Below are 21,788 nucleotides of genomic sequence, written 5' to 3' on the forward strand. Positions count from 1 at the left end.
CTCAGCTTCGGTTGTAATGCACTACTGTTTCCAGGGTACTGTTTCCAAACCAGAACAGGTTAAACTGGTCTAAACACACAAACAAGCACTTATAAATGAAAAACAAAAGCCCTCAACCAAAGGAACTACATTTTTGGGTTTTCAATGTCTGAAAAGATTAAGACAGCCAAATCATCTCTTGGCATTAGTATCAAAACGGGTGAGATTCTTCAGCTTGTGCTATATAATTAATAATGAGTTCTTAAGAACTGTCATAGTATTGCATCAAAGAAAACAGCTTTAAAAGATCAAATAATAGAGTAAGAAGTGCAAATAGACATAGATAGATGCTTGTCTGTGATAAGCAAATTAATCCAAACAGTCTTTGTTTTCCAACAGCATTATCACTAATATCTTTTCTCATTCTCAATATCTTTTCTCATTTGGATATTCATAGAAAGCTGAAATTTGTTTGAATTAACCTTGATATCACCATAAACTTATCAAGGCTACTTGCATAACTGTCGTGATATGAGTTTAACGTTGTAACGGCACAAATTGTATCTCAAACTGTAAATGATCCAAATGTGTTGACCTACCATGCTGTATCTAAACAGAAATGTTTTTTTTTTTTTGGTGACAGTCCAATATTTTCTTTGAATTTAAATATCATACAGGATCTCATGGACATTCACAGCCTACTTAAGCAAACAGCAACCAAAATAAGTGTCCGCATTTAGAGATTCCAGTCTGATCAATGCTTCAGCACGTTCTTACCACCCCTAAATGCAGACATGTGCACTTTGAGAAGCAGACATTGTTTGGAGAGCACATGTACTTTTTCTGAAGCTGAAACCTGACTCTGTTATGCTTTCTGTCAATCTGAAAGTCAGGACAAGCCCGAGCAAGGGAAACACCTGAGCTTTTCTTCTGTCTTCTCATTCTCTCACACAAAAACTCAGCGGTATGGTAAAGAGCTAACATTTACCTAGAATTGTGTGTGTAGTTTCGGTATTGTAGTAATATGTCAAAAAGAAAAGGTCTGTCTTTGGATTTATTGTGGTGTGATACAATTGATTAGTAGGGATGACAATAAATATTGATGTTAAAAATCAACAGCTCTTTTTTTTTTTTAAAGACTTGTAATCAAAGAAATCAAAAGACTATTTCAATCTTTGAAGTCCACATAATGTCCATTAAAAGATTAAAGATTTAAAGTTAAGAATGAAGATTATACCATTTTGTTTAGAAATGAAAGTAGTTTATCTAGAAAAAAAACAATGAGTAAATCAATGCAGTTATTAGTATTTTTACCAACAAATTTAATCATGCTTCTACAACATTCTATGAAATAGCTCAAAGATATACAAAGTATACAGGTTGCCATACGAAAGAAAGAAAAACAAAAGAGTAGCATAATATGATTATTAATTAAATTTATCAAAACTAAACTGCTATCAATAGCATTATTTTTGCAATACAATATAATGGTTGGTTAACATAAATAACAGATATCATAGACTAACAATAAATAATCCTTTCACAGCATTTATTAAAAAGGTTATTGTTAATTTCTACATAAATATATATATTTTTTACCTTTCAAAGTAAGTTAAAGTATAAATATACATAAAAACCTATTACTATTATGTTATCAGACACTGTTAATTTATCACTTAACATTAATCTACACTACTTTGTCAGATTAGGGTCAGTAAGATTTTTGTTGTTTTTGCTGATGGGTTTGAAAGAAATTCACACTTTTACTGAGTACAGATTAATTCAACTGATCAAATGTGATAGGAAAGACATTTACAATACAACAAAACATTATACATTTCAAATAAAATGGTTTTAAACAGTAATAAATAGTAAACAGTTCTCTAAATACATTCAATTATAAAAAAAAATAATATCTCACTGGCTACAAATTTTGAACAGTAGTGCGGATTAATAAATGTTGTTCAGTGCTATAATACCTAATGGATTAATGAATTATAACTTTAAAAATTTTTTTTTTATATTATTTCTGATTATAAAAAGGCATTACAAATAGTATCATAAGTCAATTGATTGTTTTTGAATGTATAAACAATGCTTTGTTTTGTTCTTGGAAAGCTTAGTGAGGAAGGTTCTTGTATGTTCCACACATACACACACACACACACACACACACACAAAGTCATTAGGGAAAGTTAATGACAGGATTTTCATTTTTGGTTGAACTACCCCTTTAACATGAACAGCCTTACTAATAACCAAAGCTTCAGATCAGGATCAGGTAACATCCATGTATGTGTATAAGGTGGTTGATACATCCCGGGAGGGGACGGGTAAGAATGAAACAGATTTCTCTCTATCAGTTCTAGCATGTATTGATATTGAACACACGTGTGTGGACAGGGTGGACAGAGTAGCGTGACAAATGCATGTGAAATTCTGTCGCTGTATTGTGAAAACATGCCCGAGCAGTCAACAGAGATGTCCTCGGCTGATTTAGTTGGGGTGTAAACATTATCATTTCTGCGAACAGAGATGAGGCGATTAGCGAGCGAATTTGCCCACGCCGTGACCGCCACTCCAAAACCTCTGACCCAAGGCTAATTACTACCACACATCCCATCAGATGACAAACAATCTCGATTTCACCAGCATCACGTTGTGTCAGAGATGTCACAAGCCTCACTTGTCAGGTGAAATGGCAACAGAGAGGCATTGTGTCGAACGAAAGTGTCTGGCAGAGTGGGACCGACATGCAGGGTTTTGTCTGGCGAAACGGAAGCCCCCCTCCTGGTGCCCCCCTTGTAGCACATGCAAACGGCGGCCGCGGGTTTCCCGGGTGTGGTCAGTCTAAGAAACATCAGGTGGTGAGATAAAGCTCCAATTTGTTACACACGCACTTAGGACCCCATTTGACTACGCCTGGTTTGACTATGCCTGAATGCCAATTTGACTCTAAATGTAAGCACGCAGTTGGCCCTCATAAGCAAATGCTCACACATTTAGGTACGTGTGGGTCCAGCTGCTGGAGTTTGTATAGGTGTGATTTGTCTTTGATTTGCATCAAACCCCATTTCTCCCATTCAACCCATAGCCACATCCTTCAACATAACAAAAGCAGAGGAAGGAAATGATGCATTAATAAAATTGGATAACGAGGCAAAATGTTTGATCCCTGTTATGGGGCGGGTCATCACTGAATCACTGGGCTGACGGGGAAATGTATATGGAATATTTACATTTCTGTCTTTGTCTGCTGTAAGCAAGCGTACAGTTGTGATTGTACGTGGTGGACTGGGTGACTTTGAGCTCTTCCTGTCTTATCCCTTGTCAACAACTGAATGCTTGATCTGCAAATATTGTCATTTGCCTCTTGTGCCTTTAACCTTGACATTGGGGCAGCACAACGGCTCCAGGCTCATAAATCAAGGAGTGGGGAGATGAGAAGCAGGGGCGTTTCTTCAGATTTGGCTTGAAATCAAACATGACAGGCAAAGTAGAACAAAATCAACTCATCAGTTAATTGCCTAGTTGCTTATTAGCATGCATATTAGCTGTTTATTAGCACTTAAAAAGCACATATTACTGACTTATTCTGCATGATGATATTTTCGATTCCTTGATTCTACCCCATACCTAACCTTAACAACTACCTTACTAACTGCCTTAACTACTCATTTCAGGGTATGCAACTTAAAACCGTAAAAGATAAATATGGTATTAATTACATATACATATATATACTATAAGAAAAATCTAAAAGCAACATATTTCAAGCCCATGGACTGTCTGTGTGTGTTTTTCTCCCCACGTGCTCCCCGTGACCCAGTTTCTCCAATGTGTGATTGTCTCATTTGGTTCAGAGGTGTCTCATTAATTACCTAGTTTAGTCCTGTACTTAAAGTTTTGTCTGCCCTATGTTCCCTTCTCCAGTGTTATATATCTACCTTTATGTGCTATGTGTGTCTCCTGCCTGCTTTGTATTTGATTCGCATTTTCCTTGTCTCCGCATTCCTTGCTCCTCTCTGTAACAATCGCAACAACATAAGCCTTCCTTTTTTGTGTTTACAGGAAACATACATTCATACAACATTCCTGTTTGGAAATCAGTCGTCTAAACAGTCAGAAACGTCAAATATATGTTCTTATGCATTTCATGTACAACATATGTTTTATTATTTTAAAAAAATCCAGAAAACTATGCTGAAAATTTATGTATTAATGCATGCAAAAAAGAAAAAAGTTAATGTCTGTGACTCATATATTATCTATTCATCAAAGAATCCTGAAAAATGTGGCTCAGTTTTCAATAAAAAAAATAAAAAAATAAAAAAAAAACAGCATGTCAGAAAAATTTCTGAAAGATTATGTGACACTGAAGACTGGAGTAATGGTTGCTGAAAATTCAGCTGGCCATCACAGGAATAAATTATTGTTTTTCTGTTCTATAAATCACTGGCTAAGACACATACTGTTAAATAATTATGCACAATCAAGCTATTTATATATGTGATCTAAAACTATTAGTGCTTTCTTTCTATGATGATACACACATGCTATATCATGACGCAAGTGAATGTTCATAACATTTCACAGACTCCGAGCCAATTCACAGATGTATCTCCAGCTCTGAACTAATTGGTGAGTGGAAGCCGAAGGGCTCGGGTTTCTACCGCACAGTGGGGAGGACCGAAGCAAAATATGGACCGAGAGCAAAAGTGCAATTCTGGCCCATAGAGCAAGAGAATGTTTATTTTCAATAATAATTTCACAACAGTAACCATTTGTGTAAATTAAAACTAAGTGGTTCAGCCTGGGGCTGATCATGCTACTGGCTACTGTGTGGTTATTCCAGCCACAGCACAAACAGTCGGAGGGTGATAATTAGTTTAGAAGAAAGAAGAGGCGTAATCTGCAGGGGAGGCCTGCGGGATGCAGACGATGACAGCTCTGTGGAGAGGGAAAGTACGATGGATCTCACAATGGTCAGCCAGAATTACCTGGGGCCACACGTGGACATATATTCTCACACCTTGCTGCCGATCAGCTTTAGATCCACTGTAAAGCTGTCATCTTGCCATAAACAGAGCTTTCTTTCAAGTCTGCACACTGTCTGACACGTGCCTCATGTTGTGTGGCGGAGGGAGGGGAGAAAAAACTGAAAGAGAGCAAATCATTTGGGGAGGGAAAATAAAAAAGGAGGAGGGAGACAGAAACCGATAAATTTCTGCCCCACGCACACTACGTCATATGTGTGATTTCCTATAAGCAGAGGCAGTTAACATGACACATACTGAACATGCCACTGCCAGTGCTTAATACAAACCAATGACTTCACTTGCTTGTCTGAGATTGACACACTGCATATTTCAGAGCAGGTGGGCTTAAAGTTTGTGATTTTTGTACACCAGGCTTAGCTTCTTACTTTTCCAAGCTCAAAACATTCCCTGTCACCGGGTGCATGTTGTTACCATGCATACAGCAGACATGTGTGCCTAGTTTACACTGAACACAAGAAAACAACAGATGAGAAGTACTAAAAGAAAACATTACAAACCAAAAGTGTCATCCACACTTCCAAAAAAGTGACAAATTAAAGTAAAGATGGATTTCCAAAAGAAAGTGAATTGTGATGAAGGACAGGGTCAAGATTGGAAACCTAAACAAAAGCTGTACCACCAGACAATTCCATATTATATTATACAAACTACAATGTTCCTAAAATTGTTTATTTTTTATGTTTTATTTTGGTGTCTGATACGTCTTGGTAGATTACATATATAAAATTTTAAATTAAATTACTGAAATTTTTTTATGGTATTGCAATACAATACAGTTTGATGGATGGATGGACAAATGGATAAATAAATGGAAAACGGACAGACAGACATTTATAACTTACCCCTCAGTGCGAAATATAGTTCTGAAACAGTCTCCAAGGCCTTTATAGCTATTTGGGTCAGCCTTCCCTCTCTGGATTTGAAACCTGAAAAATGAAAAGATGCCAACTGGTCACCACAAGACATGATTGACACAAAATATAAATTTACAAACATTGAATCAGAAATATTAAGCAAACATTTCCAACAAGTGAGCTCTATTCCATGGATTATAACCACTTACAAAAAATGTACCATGCTAACATGCTAATCAAAATACTGCTGTAATATAATAATAAACATTTGAGAAAAACAAGAAGAATGATTGAGAATTCATAAATTCTGGAAAACATCACTGCTGTACATACATTACGTTCAACATTCTTACATTTACATGAAGGAGAGATCATAGAGCGTGACCACCATATGCTATCAATTATCTGTGTGCAACAAATGTGGGACACTGGCTAATCTGTGCATAGTGTCAACATGAGTTTAAGACATCTGTCAAAACCCAGACCGCTCTTCCCTCCTGCCTTCTGTTCATTCCGAGGCAGTGCTGACTTTCTCTGCCCCTTTAGCACAGCGGAGAATTCAAACATTTACTTAACCCATCCTTTTCAATTAGCTTCGCTTCTCTTATAGCCACAGACCTTGTAGCTGCTAACTTTGGCGCTAACATGCTAGTAACCTGCAGGTAACAGTTCTGCAGTTCCGTGTAAATTTTTAATATGATACAAATGGTCAAGAGATGTTTTTGTAGCAACAAGCATGCTAGTAACTCCCTAATAAAGCACCAACTGAACTGTGTAAATGTTTAACATGGTACCAGTGCAGAGTGCGAGTTTGGGGAAAGGGATTTACTGCTTCACCCCCCCACCACCACCACCCCACCAAGGGTTCATGCTATATAGCTGTTTTAGCGCAAAGTAATGGACAAAGCAACTGTAAGATCTTTGGTACTTTGACACCACACGCTAGGATTTGTTTATTGGCCAACATGCCAGGACAATTTACAGGAGTTCAGGCTGGGTATCTTTTTGGGCACACAGAGACGATAAATAAACCAACCTTTGGCCTCCAACCATGAATAGATGAACTCAGGATGGAAGACACAGAATGAGAAAGATTCTCCTCATATGGCTTTGACTGCCATGTCAAGAGGTCAGCAGTAAGTCATCCAGGCGGGTGCCTGATGGGGCCGTAAAAGTGACCTGGTTCCATCGGATGAGAGGGTTTATCGAGGTGAGCAGCCTTTCATATCGGCAACAGATTAACATCTTAGAGAGGTGTCCCCAGCATCCAATTTTGTAGATTCCCAAATAGCTTGTAACTCGTGCCTAAGAACCAGTTAAAAAAGCATCATAAATGAACGTCCAACACCATATTAAAGAGAAAGAAGAAAAGAGGGACTCTGAAACAGCAGGCAGTCAAGTGAGGGGGGGTATGTAGGAATGGGGGCACCCAAAAGGATGGGGCACTGAACCAAAAGATTTAAGACCAGTGGAGCTTGTAAACAAATTTAAATCCATCCTAATTAAAGACACATGAGAGCAAGGTCAAGGATCGAAGATGGTCTTGTCCCACCAATGCAAGAGTTTCCATTTCTGTAGTACACTGGGATGGCCCAACCCGCTGTAGCCCAGAGGTGGCAGGGCAACAGTCCACTTTCAGCTGTCTGACTCCACTACTGACCTCAGGGTCACCTCATTTCCTCATGCCCCTTGCCTACCCTGTCATAAAAGCCTTGGACCAAACGTCACAACCCGGGAAGTGGAAGATAATGGGGAAGATATGATAGCAGAAGATGCCCCAGGACTTTGAAAAAGCGTAACCAGGCTAACTGAAGAAGTTCAGAATAGAAGAGAATCTTAGGATAAGGTGAACCTTTTGTTTTTACATGAGTCCTCTAGTCAGAAGATCAGGAGTGAAACCTTTAGACAGATTTAGAGATAGATATTTACTCTTGAGAAGAGTTTAGGGCTGATTCAGTTGACTTAGCAGCCAAGCTCCCAGTTTTAAAGTCAACAAACTGCAAAAAGCCCAAAGGCTTTGTTAAAAGATCCAGCTCTCAGAATCCCCCTCAGAGTAAACCCAGAAAGAAAAGATATACTTACAGGTGACAATATCTGTGAGTTCATCAAAATCCTCCAACGACCTTCTGTACTCTGTTTTTATAGGACCAGTGCGCCATCCTGGATAGCCAGGTAAGGGTGAAGGTAAGGCCAATGTGGAGCTTCTACGGGTGAAATGAGCACCAGGGGTAAATAACCCTACCATCTCCACCTGACCCCAAACTCCCTGTAAAATAGCGAACTCTTGAGCGCTCTGACAGGAAAGAAAATGTGAATATGTAGCAGGAGAACACCTCCTCTTCATATTTTCATAGACAGAAGAGAAGTGTTTCAGGTCCAGGCCGAGTGCTAGGGCCTCGTCCCCTTTCAGACCCTGTATGCAATGGGGCAGCACTGGGTCCGACAGGGGGGCTGTGCCCTGCTGGAAGACGGGCTTGATGGGTTGAGGCCCTCATTATTATGGTGTTAAAAAAAGCCCTGTGGGAAGGGTGGGAGGTTACTAGGTTGATCAAAAGGCTTGATTTTGATGGGTTTTCCTTTAAAGGGGCAGGCCAAACTTTTAAAAAGGTCTCTTAATTCTGCCTTGTTAAATAAAGGGTATTCCCCCAAAGAATGGAGCATTATATCATTTTTGAATATAATATCAACCCCATGATAAAAAAGGTCCCATGAGCGAAAAACCATCCTGCAAATGCGGAATTTATAACTTTTGTATGACTTCCTTTTTCCTTTTTATAACTGAAACAGTGTAGTTTTGACAGGAAAATTTAGAAACTGTTGGCATTTGATATTCTCTATCTATGTTTCCAGTCTGGTACAATGATTACTAAATATTGTGTGATATAAGTAAGGCAAACAATTACTGGAAAATTATTATGAATTTAATTGTAAATTTTTTGGCAATGGATTGGCTTCAACCACTAAGTCCATGAACAATGAGCTTTTTTTTTTTCAACTGTAAGAATGGTAGTAAAAAAATATCATTATGGCTGATCTCTTTATAAACTGAATTATTCACCAATGTTTTGGTCATGGCATTTTTTTATTTATTTAAATTATTCAGTCTTTAATTCTTAGTCATGTTAATATGTTTTCCATTTGCTGCATCTGAACAAACAACACTTTCATCAAGAGCTGAAATGAAAGTAAAATTGGAAAAAGCACACGTGAGCAAGGTTTCTTTTACACACAATCAGCAGTGCATAAGAGAATCCAGAAGGCAGCATTAAAGGGAAATCTATTTTTTACAGCCAGACAGTTAATTTTAATGAGCAGGATCATAAAGATGGCAGACGTCCTTTGCAATGGTACATGAGGTTAAACCTAAATGCTCCAATATGGAAGATGACCGATCGACCCTCTGTGACCATCGTACTCATGGATATCAATTATTTCTATGTGACTACATTAATCGGACTGTACACAAGCAAAACACCATTTATACTTGAGTAGTGGGGTGAATATAAATGTAAAACCAATGAAATGCAATGCTTTTGGAAAACCACAGGGAAATTTCTCTATTAAAACTGTCTTGATTCACTGCAGACATACATAGCTGCTTTCCTCTGTTCTTTTGGCTTTTCAGGCTAATACCGCTGGGCCCGTGGCTGGAGGTGGCCTATAAAGCTAAGCCTTTGGAGGGAAGGAGATAAAGCAGAAGAGAAGATGAAGATGGGGCCAAGGGCCCTATAAAGTCATGGCGCTTGTGACACCGCATGCTTCTAGGTCTCGGTCTGGGGTTAGGAAAGCTTGGGTTTCAGTGGCACCCCAGGCCAGCTTGGCCCACTGTGACTTGGTTAATGAAGCTGCCCAAGAGGGGGAGTGGGACAAGGAACGACATCCTCAATATGACCAGTTTGACATCGCCCCAAAAAATCCTTCTGATTTGTGCCTCAGGACTTCTTTTGAAAACATTGTCTCACTTTGCTAACTGCTAAGACATTCCAAACACTTATAAGCTACAAAAAATAACTAATCACTGGGTTATTTGTACTTGACATATTGGTCTTATGGAAGCTTTACATAAATATGCAGGTTTTGTGTTCAAATGACCCCAATCGGACACCTTTCTTACCTTTATTGCAGTCTAAATCAGGTGGATGAGTTTAACAGAAAAGAGTAGAATGGGTTTAAAAGGTGGACTATTTCTAACTTGACACACCTCCTAAAAATGAAACGCATGTGACAGTATGCTGAAATAACTGTGAAAAAAGACAAAACAGCTATAACGGTGGTGTTTTAAAGTGGTTAAATGTCCAACATAAAGCAGAATTTAATGTAACAGCTAAGCATGCTAATTAAAGCACAACTGCTTAAAATGTGAACACTTTTTAAACACTTTATGTCAAGAAAATGAACAGTATTTTCCCTTTTCTACTGACTTTTTTTCCCTTAAAAATGTATTTTGTGTTACAAAGATGAAAGAAAGTAATACAGGTTTAGATAACACGATAAAATGATGAAAGAATATACAGTTAAGAATAAACGGTTTAATTTAAGCTACCTGAAATTGCCTGATTTTTTTTTCAAAGTTCATAAGTAATATTAATAAATTTAAACCTTTTGTAAAATGTTGCCAATAAATAAATACATTTAATTGTTTGTTTACTCTTATTGAACACCCAAACAAACTTTTCGGAAATAGAAACATCTGATTGAGGGATAATCTGTCTCAGTCCAGTTTAGTTATGGCTGCTTTGAAGTAAGGAAATGGCTGGCTGAGAATGGTGGAGACTCCTCAGACAGCAGGAGACTGGTAGCTATTAGACAGATGGTCAGGACAGTGCAGAGAGCGGTCATCAATACTGCACTCTGCTTATTCAGCAACAGAAACCGGACTCCCTGAATTACAACTCTACATTTGCACCTCTCACCCCCCACCTGGCAGGAACACGGTCGCTGCAAAACCAAACTCTGAAGGAGTGGGTCACAGATTCTGTGAGGCGTCTGACAGACAAAGGAGACAAATGAGTTTTCATCAGGCACTTTACTGCTTCTCTAAAACGGGTCATTTCAGCACACTGGGACATTTTTGCTTTATTTAGTATGTTTGTAACATAATGCATTCAGGTGTTTGTGACAACTCCTTCAAGCAGACCTGTTTAATACCAGGTCATAATGTGTGATGGCAGTCACATCAGCAGGAGGTAACACTGCTGGTACCTGGTCACAGTAGCTGTTCTTTTCTAGAATCTGGAGTCAAACATGCTCTAAAGAAAATGTGACGGGTTCTTATCTGAGTAAAGAACTAAATGATATTTGGGGTCGATATGGATCTGGTCCCTCCTTTAAAGGGTGGGTTCACCCTAAAATGAAAGATCTGTCATCATTTACTCACCCTCATGTTGTCTCAAACCTATGTCAATTACTGTCTTCTGTAGAACACAGAATAAGATATTTAAAAGAATGTTTCAATATAATCAAAGTCAAAGGGATCCAAAACAACTTTCATTTAAAGAGTTTTCAAAATATCTATTTGTGTTCCACAGGAGAAAGCAAGCCATAAAGGTTTGTTTCTTAGGTTGAAACGTGATATGCTAACAAAATGGAAATGTGTTTAATATAGACATAAAATATCTAAGCACCAGCTGTGTTACAACAGTTCTACTCTCACAATTATTATTATTACTAACAGACCAATATTACCAACATACAGTAATATTCATATGTCACACTATCAGACTCCTATTCTTCCATTGTTCCATTCCAGGAAAGTGAAAACATCTCTTACATATTTAAGCCCACAAATGAATAGCAAGCGAATTTGTTAAGGTATGTAAACTTTTCTCTGATGAAAATTAGTTTCATGCTCAGCGTGAGTAGTTTTGGCGCCAAGTTTCATTCTTTTTATATAAACACACATTTAATGTAATTTAGTCTCAGTGAACTTGAGAACACGGTCAAGAAATGGACTTTAGTGGTTTGTATTATTTGACACCAGAACTTTTTATATAATTTCAGTCTTTAGTAATTAACTCAAACTAATTATTACTGTTACTACTATTACTACGTACACCTGATTTTCCATGATCTGCGTTAAGCTTAGTAGTCAATATTCTGCATTGGCCAAAAAATGTCAGTGGTAAGCCACTAATATAAAAGCTTTTTAATTCTCTTTCTAAACCACAAATAGTAGTGCATTGAGTTATTTTGGACTGGCTTTAGATTTCCCCTTTATAATGAAACATGCCACAACCAATGTTCTGCTGACTTCTTCCAGTGGAATTGTTAGTATACTGTCCGACCACTGATGTGATTGGAGTCTCAGCTTCCTAAGCACAGATAGCCACAGTCGGATACCTGTGTGCAGTTTACACCGTCAGAGCCGTCAGTCAGGGCAGGGTAGGATTAAGAGATCATTGGAGCACAGCTGAGAGACGTGCTGCTTTACTAGGCCGGATCGGCTCTTAGTCCTCCGAGCTTTGAGTCCTGCTGTTTAAGGGCTGCTTGAGGGATTCCATCAAGAGTGCACCAAAGTTCAGCCACCAGTCGGGGGTGTAAGATGGGCTCCTCTCTCAGTGTCATCGTTACTGGGGACAGGACGTCATCTGTCACTGCCCTCGTCAAACATTACTATCCCTCCCCACTGAAGCTCACTTTCAAGCGTGCAGGGATCTGATGAAGGCTGTGTCATCACAGTGACTCTAATGAGAAGGTATCTCCAGGTTGTTTTAATCATTAGTGGAGGAGGAACATAGATACAATTATAGATTGATGGCAAATAAGAGATATGATAGATCACATGGAGTGTCATCAAATAAGTTTGATTTATATGTAGTATTAAAAATTTTATTATACTTTAAACTGTAATCTATCAGTTTACACACACATACAGATATATATTTATAAATGTTAATATTTTTTAAATAAATATTAAAATAAACTTTATTTTTAAGTGTTTGAAATGTTTCAAAAGGTGTCCTTCCCTCAAAATCTATTTAGGTTTTATTTAATATATGAAAGTGTGTATTATTTCATATTATACAGGTGCCTCTCAATAAATTAGAATGTCGTGAAAAAGTTAATTTATTTCAGTAATTCAACTCAAATTGTGAAACTCGTGTATTAAATAAATTCAGTGCACAGAGACTGAAGTGGTCTAAGTCTTTGGTTATTTTAATTGTGATGATTTTGGCTCACATTTAACAAAAACCCAGCAATTCACTATCTCAACAAATTAGAATACTTCATAAGACCAATAAAAAATAATAATAATTTAGTGAACTGTTGGCATTCTGGAAAGTATGATCATTTACTGTACTTGTACTCAATACTTGGTAGGGATCCTTTTGCTTTAATTACTGCCTCAATTTGGCGTGGCATGGAGGTGATCAGTTTGTGGCACTGCTGAGTTGGTATGGAAGCCCAGGTCTCTTTGACAGTGGGTTTCAGCTCGTCTGCATTGTTTGGTCTGTTGTTTCTCATTTTCCCCTTTGCTGGCCAGTCAAGCACATGAACAACATGGTGATTTAACCAACTTTTGTAGCTTTTGGCAGTGTGGGCATGTGCAAAACCCAACTGGAAAATGAAATTAGCATATTCAAAAAGCTGGTCAGCAGAAGGAAACATGAAATGTTCCAAAAATACTTGGTAAACAGGTGCAGTGACTTTGGTTTTCAAAAAACACAATGGACCAACACCAGCAGATGACATTGCACCCCAAATTATCACAGACTGTGGAAACTTAACACTGGACTTCAAGCAACTTGGGCTATGAGCTTCTCCACCCTTCCTCCATACTCTAGGACCTTGGTTTCCAAATGAAATACAAAACTTGATCTCATCTGAAAAGATGACTTTGAACCACTGGGCAACAGTCCAGTTCTTCTTCTCCTTAGCCCAGGTAAGACACCTCTGACGTTGTCTGTGGTTCAGAAGTGGCTTAACAAGAGGAATACAACAACTGTAGCCAAATTCCTTGACACATCTGTGTGTGTTGGCTCTTGATGCTTTGACCCCAGCCTCAGTCCCTTCCTTGTGAAGTTCACTCAAATTATTCAATTGATTTTGCTTGACAATCCTCATAATGCTGCGGTTCTCCACACTTTTTCTTTCCACTCAACTTTCTGTTAACATGCTTGGATACAGCACTCTGTCAACAGCCAGCTTCTTTGGCAATGAATGTTTGTGGCTTACCGTCCTCGTGAAGGGTGTCAATGATTGTCTTGTGCACAACTGTCAGATCAGCAGTCTTTCCCATGATTGTCTAGCCTAGTGAACCAAACTAAGTGACCATTAACAGAGTTGATTAGCTGATTGACATGTCACCATATTCTAACTTGTTGAGATTTGTGGGTTTTTGTTAAATGTGAGCCAAAATCATCACAATTAAAAGAATCAAAGACTTAAACTATTTCAGTCTGTGTGAATTAAATTTATTTAATACACAAGTTTCACAAATTGAGTTGAATTACTGAAATTAATGAACTTTTCCACGACATTCTAATTTATTGAGGAGCACCTGTATACTAATCGTGATTAATCAGATCCAAAATAAACGTTTTTGTGTGTATAATATGTGTGTGTAACTGTGTATTTATTAGGTATACATAAATATACATATATACATGTATATTTAAGAAAAATATGTTATGTTTATATATTAAATATATTTATATATATAATATACGTTATATGAATATAAATATATACATGTAAATATTTTCTAAATATATACTGTATGTGTGTGTGCTTTTATATATATACACATCATATATACAGTACACACACATATATTAAACAAAAACTTCTGTTCCAAATGTGATTAATCGTGATTAATTGTTGCCCAGCACTAATATTATATTATATTTTATATTAAACTTTTCAATATTTAATTCATAATATGTTAAATTGTATATTATAATATGAAAACTCTGAAAAGTCTTTCAAAGATGTTAAAAAATAAAATGATTTGATTACAGCTTGATTACTGATTTATGTATACATTGGTACACTCATTAGGGTCAAACAATTAATATTTGCATATGCAACTAATATATATATATATATATATATATATATATATATATATTAGGGGTGTAACGATACGCGTATTCGTATTGAACCGTTCGGTACGACGCTTTCGGTTCGGTACGCGGTACGCATTATGTATACCGAACGGTTCGTTGGAGTATTTAATTATATTTGAAAAAAAAAAAAAAAAAAGAGAGAGAGAAATATAATGATATGCGTTCAACAAGGTAGCCCAATAACCCAAACAACGTAACAGGCAACGCCCCTGACACTCCCGAAGAAGAAAAAAACACCATCTTATATGTTTATGTTAGGCTACTCAGCAGGCGCTCGCTCACTCAGTACGCGCTGAAGGCTCGTTGCAAAATAGCCAATGCGTTTAACAGACTAGAAATGAGAAGATCCCCCAATAACCAACAGGTCTGGTGTTTGGGTGCACTTTGGATTCCCTTTAAGCTATAATGGTGATGGCAAGAGAGTGGTGGATAAAAAAACAACGGTATGTCGCATCTGCAACATGACAGGGTACACCAGCGGGAATACAAAAAAAAAAAAAAAACACCAGCGGGAATATCTGGGATATATGCGTCAGTACTATCTGGGAAAAGACGAAAAAAAAGGAGAAACATGCACGCAGCAAACTATCCCTGCAGCATTTAGACACTATAGCTTACAGGGAATCCAACCCAAACACCAGACCTGTTGGTTATTTTAGGATCTTATATTTCTGGTCTGTTAAATGCATTCGACATTTTGCAACGAGCCTTCAGCGCGTGCTGAGTGAGCGAGCGCCTTAGGGGCCGTTCACATATCGTGCCTAAAAACGCATGGAAAACGCTAAGCGCGTCTTTCTCCTCCTTTCCAAAGCGCTCGGGCAGAAGCGCTCATGAGGCGTCTGTCTTTGCTAAGCAACAATGACGTGCTCTCTCCATGAGACGCGGAAATTTCAGCGAAGGATAAATGGATTTGCAGCTCTAAAAATCGCTTGCAGTAGCTCTGCTACTAAATTTATTTCAAAATTGCAATCCATATACAACTATGATCAGCTGATCCTTCATCTTGGCTGAGCTCTCAACGTTGTTACGGGAAAGGATGAAGCTGATTGGTTGGTTCTTGTCACATGACCCGCGGTGCGCTTGCGGCATTCTGAAAAGTTGAGATGTTTTTACATTTTGCTGTATCTAAAACGTATCGAACCGAACCGAACCGTGACATCAGTGTATCGTATCGAACCGAACCGTTAATTTTGTGAACCGTTACACCCCTAATATATATATATATATATATATATATATATATATATATATATATATATATATATATATATATAATATTATATTACTAGGTGGATGAGCAACAAACCAGTTCAGCAGAATATATTATAGTCATAAATCCAACAAAACAAATATGAATTATAATTTTACATTTCTATAACTTCCACCTCATTTCATAAAAGAACTACAAAGGAGACTGTAGGAGGGGCTTAGGGCGTGTCTGGGGTGGGGTGAGGCGACGTAACTGGAGCCCTTCAACAAAAGCAATGCAAGCTCATTCCTGGTCTCTAATGAGTGTGGCAGGGCGGCCGGCATGATGATCAGAGTCAGATGGGGTGCCCCGAGCAGCTGCCCCCTGCCGAAAGTGCCGCCTGACACCCTTTGTTACCTCCAAGTGAGCTGAGACCAGCCCATGAACCATGTAACTAGGTGGTTTCCAGGTTAATGAAAAGCTGTAACTCCAGTCTCACTGTCTCCTTAGAAGTCTAACTAACCCCCGAAACCCCCTTCTCTCACCCTAGCAAGCCCCCTTTGAAAAAAGGCAACATTCCAAACCAGAAATGAGCACTGTTGAACGCAAACGAAAATAAGTGGCACATAGACCTGTCCTCTCCTAAGAGACGTTTATTCGTGAAGGACTGCTCTGATCTGAATATATGGCAATGACTTATGACGGTCAGAGGAGGAAAGACCCGCAATTTTACGTTCAGCTGGAAGTGCTTGATCCTGAATATAAACAAGTATGAAGAATGGTAGAAAGACTTTAAAGTAAACATTGATTTAACCTTACAAACAATCATGGCCTTGAAATATATCCTCTTAATGTTCTTCTAATCTGCTTCCAGATGTTTGTTTGCGAGTTTGCGCATATGTCTGAGATCGACGGCCGCCTTAGTCGTCTAATTCCCGTCTCCGCCTCTACATGGCTCCAGCACCCTCATTTGCACAGGGTAAATATGTATTCCCAAGTATACACTTTCAGGTTCCCCTCAGAAAAAAGCCTTTGATTTATTTATTTAGAGTAGAAGAAAGCGAGGGGGTGAAAAAAAAAAACTGTTCACTCACGTAGGCATCTAATTTGGAGCAGCGGACATTAAAGTGGGAGCCAGTAACTAATAGGAGCCATTCCTGCAGCTAGCGTCAGAGAGGTGTGCTGGGCATTCGTGCTTCAGCAGCTCTGAAACCTATGCTAATAGATTTCAGCTCTACTAACCCTTCATTCTGCCAATTAGCCTGCTTTAGTGTGACTGAAAACCCAGGAGGGAGAAAGAAAGTGGTACACTTTCAATAGAGCAACAAGATTTTTACATTTTCTTCAGATATTTGAGTAGCTGTCATTGATTGCAAACTCATCACCACTACAAAGTCTTGTTTAAAGGAAGTTTTTATTTTATCTGTCAGGGAGATTGACAGATAGAATGATACACAGAACGAGAAACAGAGGGATAGTCAGAACAGACAGAACAATATAATGACAGATAGTATGATCGAATGATAGAATGCTAGCTGGATGGATGGATGGACGGATGGGTGGATGGATGGATGGATAGAATGATAGACAACAATATAATGACAGATAGAATGATCGAATGATAGAACGCTAGCTGGATGGATGGATGGATAGATAGAATGATAGACAACAACAGAACGACAAATAGAACAGTAGAACGATAGAACAATAGAATGATAGAACATTAAAACAATAGAATGAATGATAGAATGAATGAACAAACAACAGATTCTATGAATAATCAGGGCACATATGTGAGCCATACTCACATACATTACGCAGTTGACTGGATGCACTCACAATAACAGAGAAACCCACAGAAAACAAATAAATAAAACTGCCGCTCTTTAGACAGGGCTTTTATCACTTCTTTAGGAAGAGCATTACAAAGAAAATAGAGAGTGCACTTTTAACCCTGACCCTGTGTGAGGAGAGAGCGGCCTAACTGTGGCCTTACCTGTAATAAACCCTATCCTATCCTAAATCACTCTACAGGACTCTAGGGTATCGAATGTCGCTGCATACAAGTGTACACACAGACACACTGCTGCAAACAAACTCATGCAAATAGACACAAAGAAACACAAACAAGCCACCTTGCCTACCACACGTCCTCTCCAAAGCACAAATATCTAATAATGATCTCAAAAAGTTTATTTATCAGAAAACGGTGGCGGAAAATCTGAAACATCACAGCGTATGTGTGAGGGGTGTTAGTCACAGAGCCAGAGGTCTTGGCAGGGCACCCAGAAGCCGTAAAGGTTTAGTACCAGCCCACAACCTGTTTACACCATACTGAGCGACTCCAGTGTGAGGGCCCTGATTCATTTTCTCTTTTCCTCTCTTCAACATTCCTTCTTTCCTGCATGACTGAGGGAAAGAGGTATTGCTGTGCAAAAGATTCAGAATTGGTTGGTATTACTAATGAGAATTGAAAATAATTTAATGATTCTGTGTCCTGGTAATGATTCCATTTTCATTAATGATTCTCATACAAAACAAATAATATTTATTTGGAGGAAAAAGGCAATCCAATTGCCAAATAATGAGCTATTATTTAAATAATATATAAATGGGAAAAATATTAATAATTGATTGTTTATAATTATTCTTATTCATTTTAGGCAGCATTAATACAGTCTCATGGCTGACTGTAACTGAAAAATAAACAACACTAAATATACAAAAATGTTTTACATTAAATTCTCCTGATGAATGTGCTTTTTTTTAACAACTAGTGAGTAACCACTAATTTAACTTTCACTGTTAGTGGACTTCTTTTTTTTTTTTTAACAACTGTTTATTGAAAATTTATTCTGGGAACAGTAGTATAAAACAAAAAGCAACTGTGCAAATTTAAAACCCCCAGGATTCCAACGGTTGAGATAGATCATTCTTGCAAATTATATTTCAACATGATTTTTTAATCTTTTTTTCCATGTTTTATTGTCCAAAAATGGTGTATGGATAATAAAGTAAACCTAAGTTGCATCAGTCCAGTAAATCTCTTGAAAAAAATCTTGAAATATTATTAACAATCTAAAAGTTATCCTTACATTTACTTTGTAAGAATAGTTTCAGAGCAAAAAGACACATGTACCACATTTTTAAGAATTATAACAAAAGGCCTCTTACTTACTAAAAATGTATGAATTATTAATCAGAGAGCAAAGGCTACAGTAGATTGTGCAAAACAGGTTTTTTGTTGATGTTGATAATTCAGAGTGCTGTATTAAATATGATACAGTAGACACTAGGGTTAGGGAAGTGTTAATATTTCAGTTGGTGCTTCATCAGCACTGGAGGAAGAACACATGTGCAAGAACCGTTAATGGAAAAACAAAAAACAATTGGGTGACATTTTGTTAATGCAGCCTTGGTTCACAATTCACACAGAAGCACAGGCATTAAACAAGGGATATAATTAAGTGAAATAATGAGGTAAGTATGTGAGCAATTTAAGAACATTAAAAAGTATTACTTTAACATTGAAGGAGAATGAGTAAACGATGCATTTCATTTTCCACAGAAATATTCCACTACTGCCACAAGAAGAAGAAAATGCCTAGCCCTGAATTAAGAACAGAAAGGAATGATATTTTACCTGGTCTTCACAACATCCAATGGGTGCATCAAGCAGATCTCCACAAGACCTATAGAGGACAAAGATCATAAGTAATTATGTATCTGCCCTGTTAAAACCGACATAAATCAGTCATTAAAACGGGACATGAGCACAACCGAACATGTTATTATTCGCTCACAGGTCATTAAGCTGTCATTACCAAATGCCGAGCTTTCTTTACGTCTCTTTCACTCAACTCTTGTAATATTTCACAGAGCTTTTTAAGTAATATTTCAGCATAATCCAATTTCATTTCAAAAGCCAGTGAATTTTTATTTTTTTAACTGCACAGTCATCGCAAACACAGCATCATTTCATACAAACCACTTGTAAAGTCTCTCGAGACTGAAACGTTCGACCTACAGTAATCCACAAATATTTCACCGCTTTAAAATGGTGATGTATTATACACCACGATCCATATATTTGTAAATACAAATAAAAAGTCACAGATGTGTTGCGTGTGATTCCATTCGCCATGTCTGTGGTTTGTGTGTGTCTACATTCAGCAGACGGAGGGTTTTCCCCTTAAAAATCCCTATGTAACCGTCCCCTGAACTCTCATCCGACAGGAGCTGCTTGGCGAGCAGCCACCTTCGTCACTCTGATCCTGTTTTTGCCTCCTTGCCACTCCACTGCAACTGACAAGCGTGCGGGAAGGGATCTGGCAACAAAATGGCCTCCATGCAGAGATGTGGGACGTTGCGCTCGCCTGGCCTGCAAGTCATTACCATCATCCATTTTATTCGGTTCCAATGTGCTGATGGACGTAAAACCCCAAAGTATTTTCGAATCCTATTTTATCTGGACCGGCCCACAGAGAGGCTGCGGTAATTGCCTTCCTAGTGCCAGGATTCTAGTTCATATACACTCCAGCCATGACAGAGGGAGCGAGGGCTGTTTAACATGCTGAATAATGGTGATTTCACACCGCAAAACATGGCAAATACTTCAGATGTTGTTACCACATAGATCGGGTTCCGTTGAGACAGTGAATAACAGATGAAACCGTATATGTGTTGGGCTACAAGTAAGTAGTTAATAGCTCTATTTTGCACTAAACAGTTCACAGAACACTTGTTTTTTTGTTCAAGGTAGCTGTAAACAAACAGATTGAGGGAGTGTTCGATGGGTGCAATGCATTGCAATGAGATCGCAGAGGCACAATTATGCATCTGCATCGCAATTCTCAACTCTGTTCAGCCGTTTACTTTAATGGCTTCCTTCACAGATTCCTCTATGTGTACACAGCTGCCGAGAAATATGCTCCTATTCTAATTTCTTCCATTAAATGTATTGTCCATAAACAAGACATTGCCTCCTTGGGGGTTTTCCAGGAAAGTAATAATCAAGAGGAATTCCAAAGTTGAACTGCAATAGATTCACACAAGGTGATACAGTGCTGCTGTTTTGCATGCAACGTGCGTCTTTTGAACAGAGGATGTGGCATATTCATAAACAAATCGCAGCAGTCGGACAGGCCGAGGTGGTGTGATTGATTTCAAAGCTGACATGAGCTTGTGGAAGATGCATCAGTGAGACCAAAATGGGAAGAGAGCAGGAACATTAGGTGTGTCATAGTCTCCTCGTCGCCCAAGGTGATATAACGCTGTAACGTTTATCATTAATTAATCACAGCTGTCAGGGCATCACGGGGAAAATAATGTAACACACTCAGGAGACATATGTTTTCCATTTCAGCACTCTATCCATCCTGAGGAAATAAAAGAGAAGGAGGCCTGGGAGAGTCATCTGAGCAGCGAGACAGCTGGAGGAATAGACCCATCCATACTTGACGCTGAGGTGGAGCTGTAAAGTCATACCAAGGGTTATGTCTTTTTAAAATGCCATACCACTTGATAAACATTTTCATTGCAGTGAATTAATTTTGTCAAGTAGGACATGTTCCTGTGACAACATTCTTATCAACCTATTATTTACCTCAGATTTTAGGGGCAGTTATTATTATTTTTT

The 21,788-nt window shown here is 38.2% G+C and overlaps 1 protein-coding gene across 2 annotated transcripts in view; it reads right to left on the reverse strand.

The window, feature by feature from the left end:
• The window catches only part of slc25a21 (solute carrier family 25 member 21), a 104,452-nt gene that overhangs the window by 14,239 nt on the left and 68,425 nt on the right, over nt 1-21,788 (reverse strand). For both annotated transcript variants that reach the window (XM_052580826.1, XM_052580827.1), the window contains exons 3-4: nt 19,794-19,842; nt 5,882-5,965 (exon numbers count right to left, since the gene is read on the reverse strand). In XM_052580826.1, coding sequence (XP_052436786.1) covers nt 5,882-5,965; nt 19,794-19,842 — 133 coding nt within the window. The remainder of the gene's footprint in view (nt 1-5,881; nt 5,966-19,793; nt 19,843-21,788) is intronic.

The sequence above is a fragment of the Carassius gibelio genome, chromosome B17 (assembly GCF_023724105.1).
Source record: "Carassius gibelio isolate Cgi1373 ecotype wild population from Czech Republic chromosome B17, carGib1.2-hapl.c, whole genome shotgun sequence".
In the NCBI taxonomy this organism is placed as follows: domain Eukaryota; kingdom Metazoa; phylum Chordata; class Actinopteri; order Cypriniformes; family Cyprinidae; genus Carassius; species Carassius gibelio.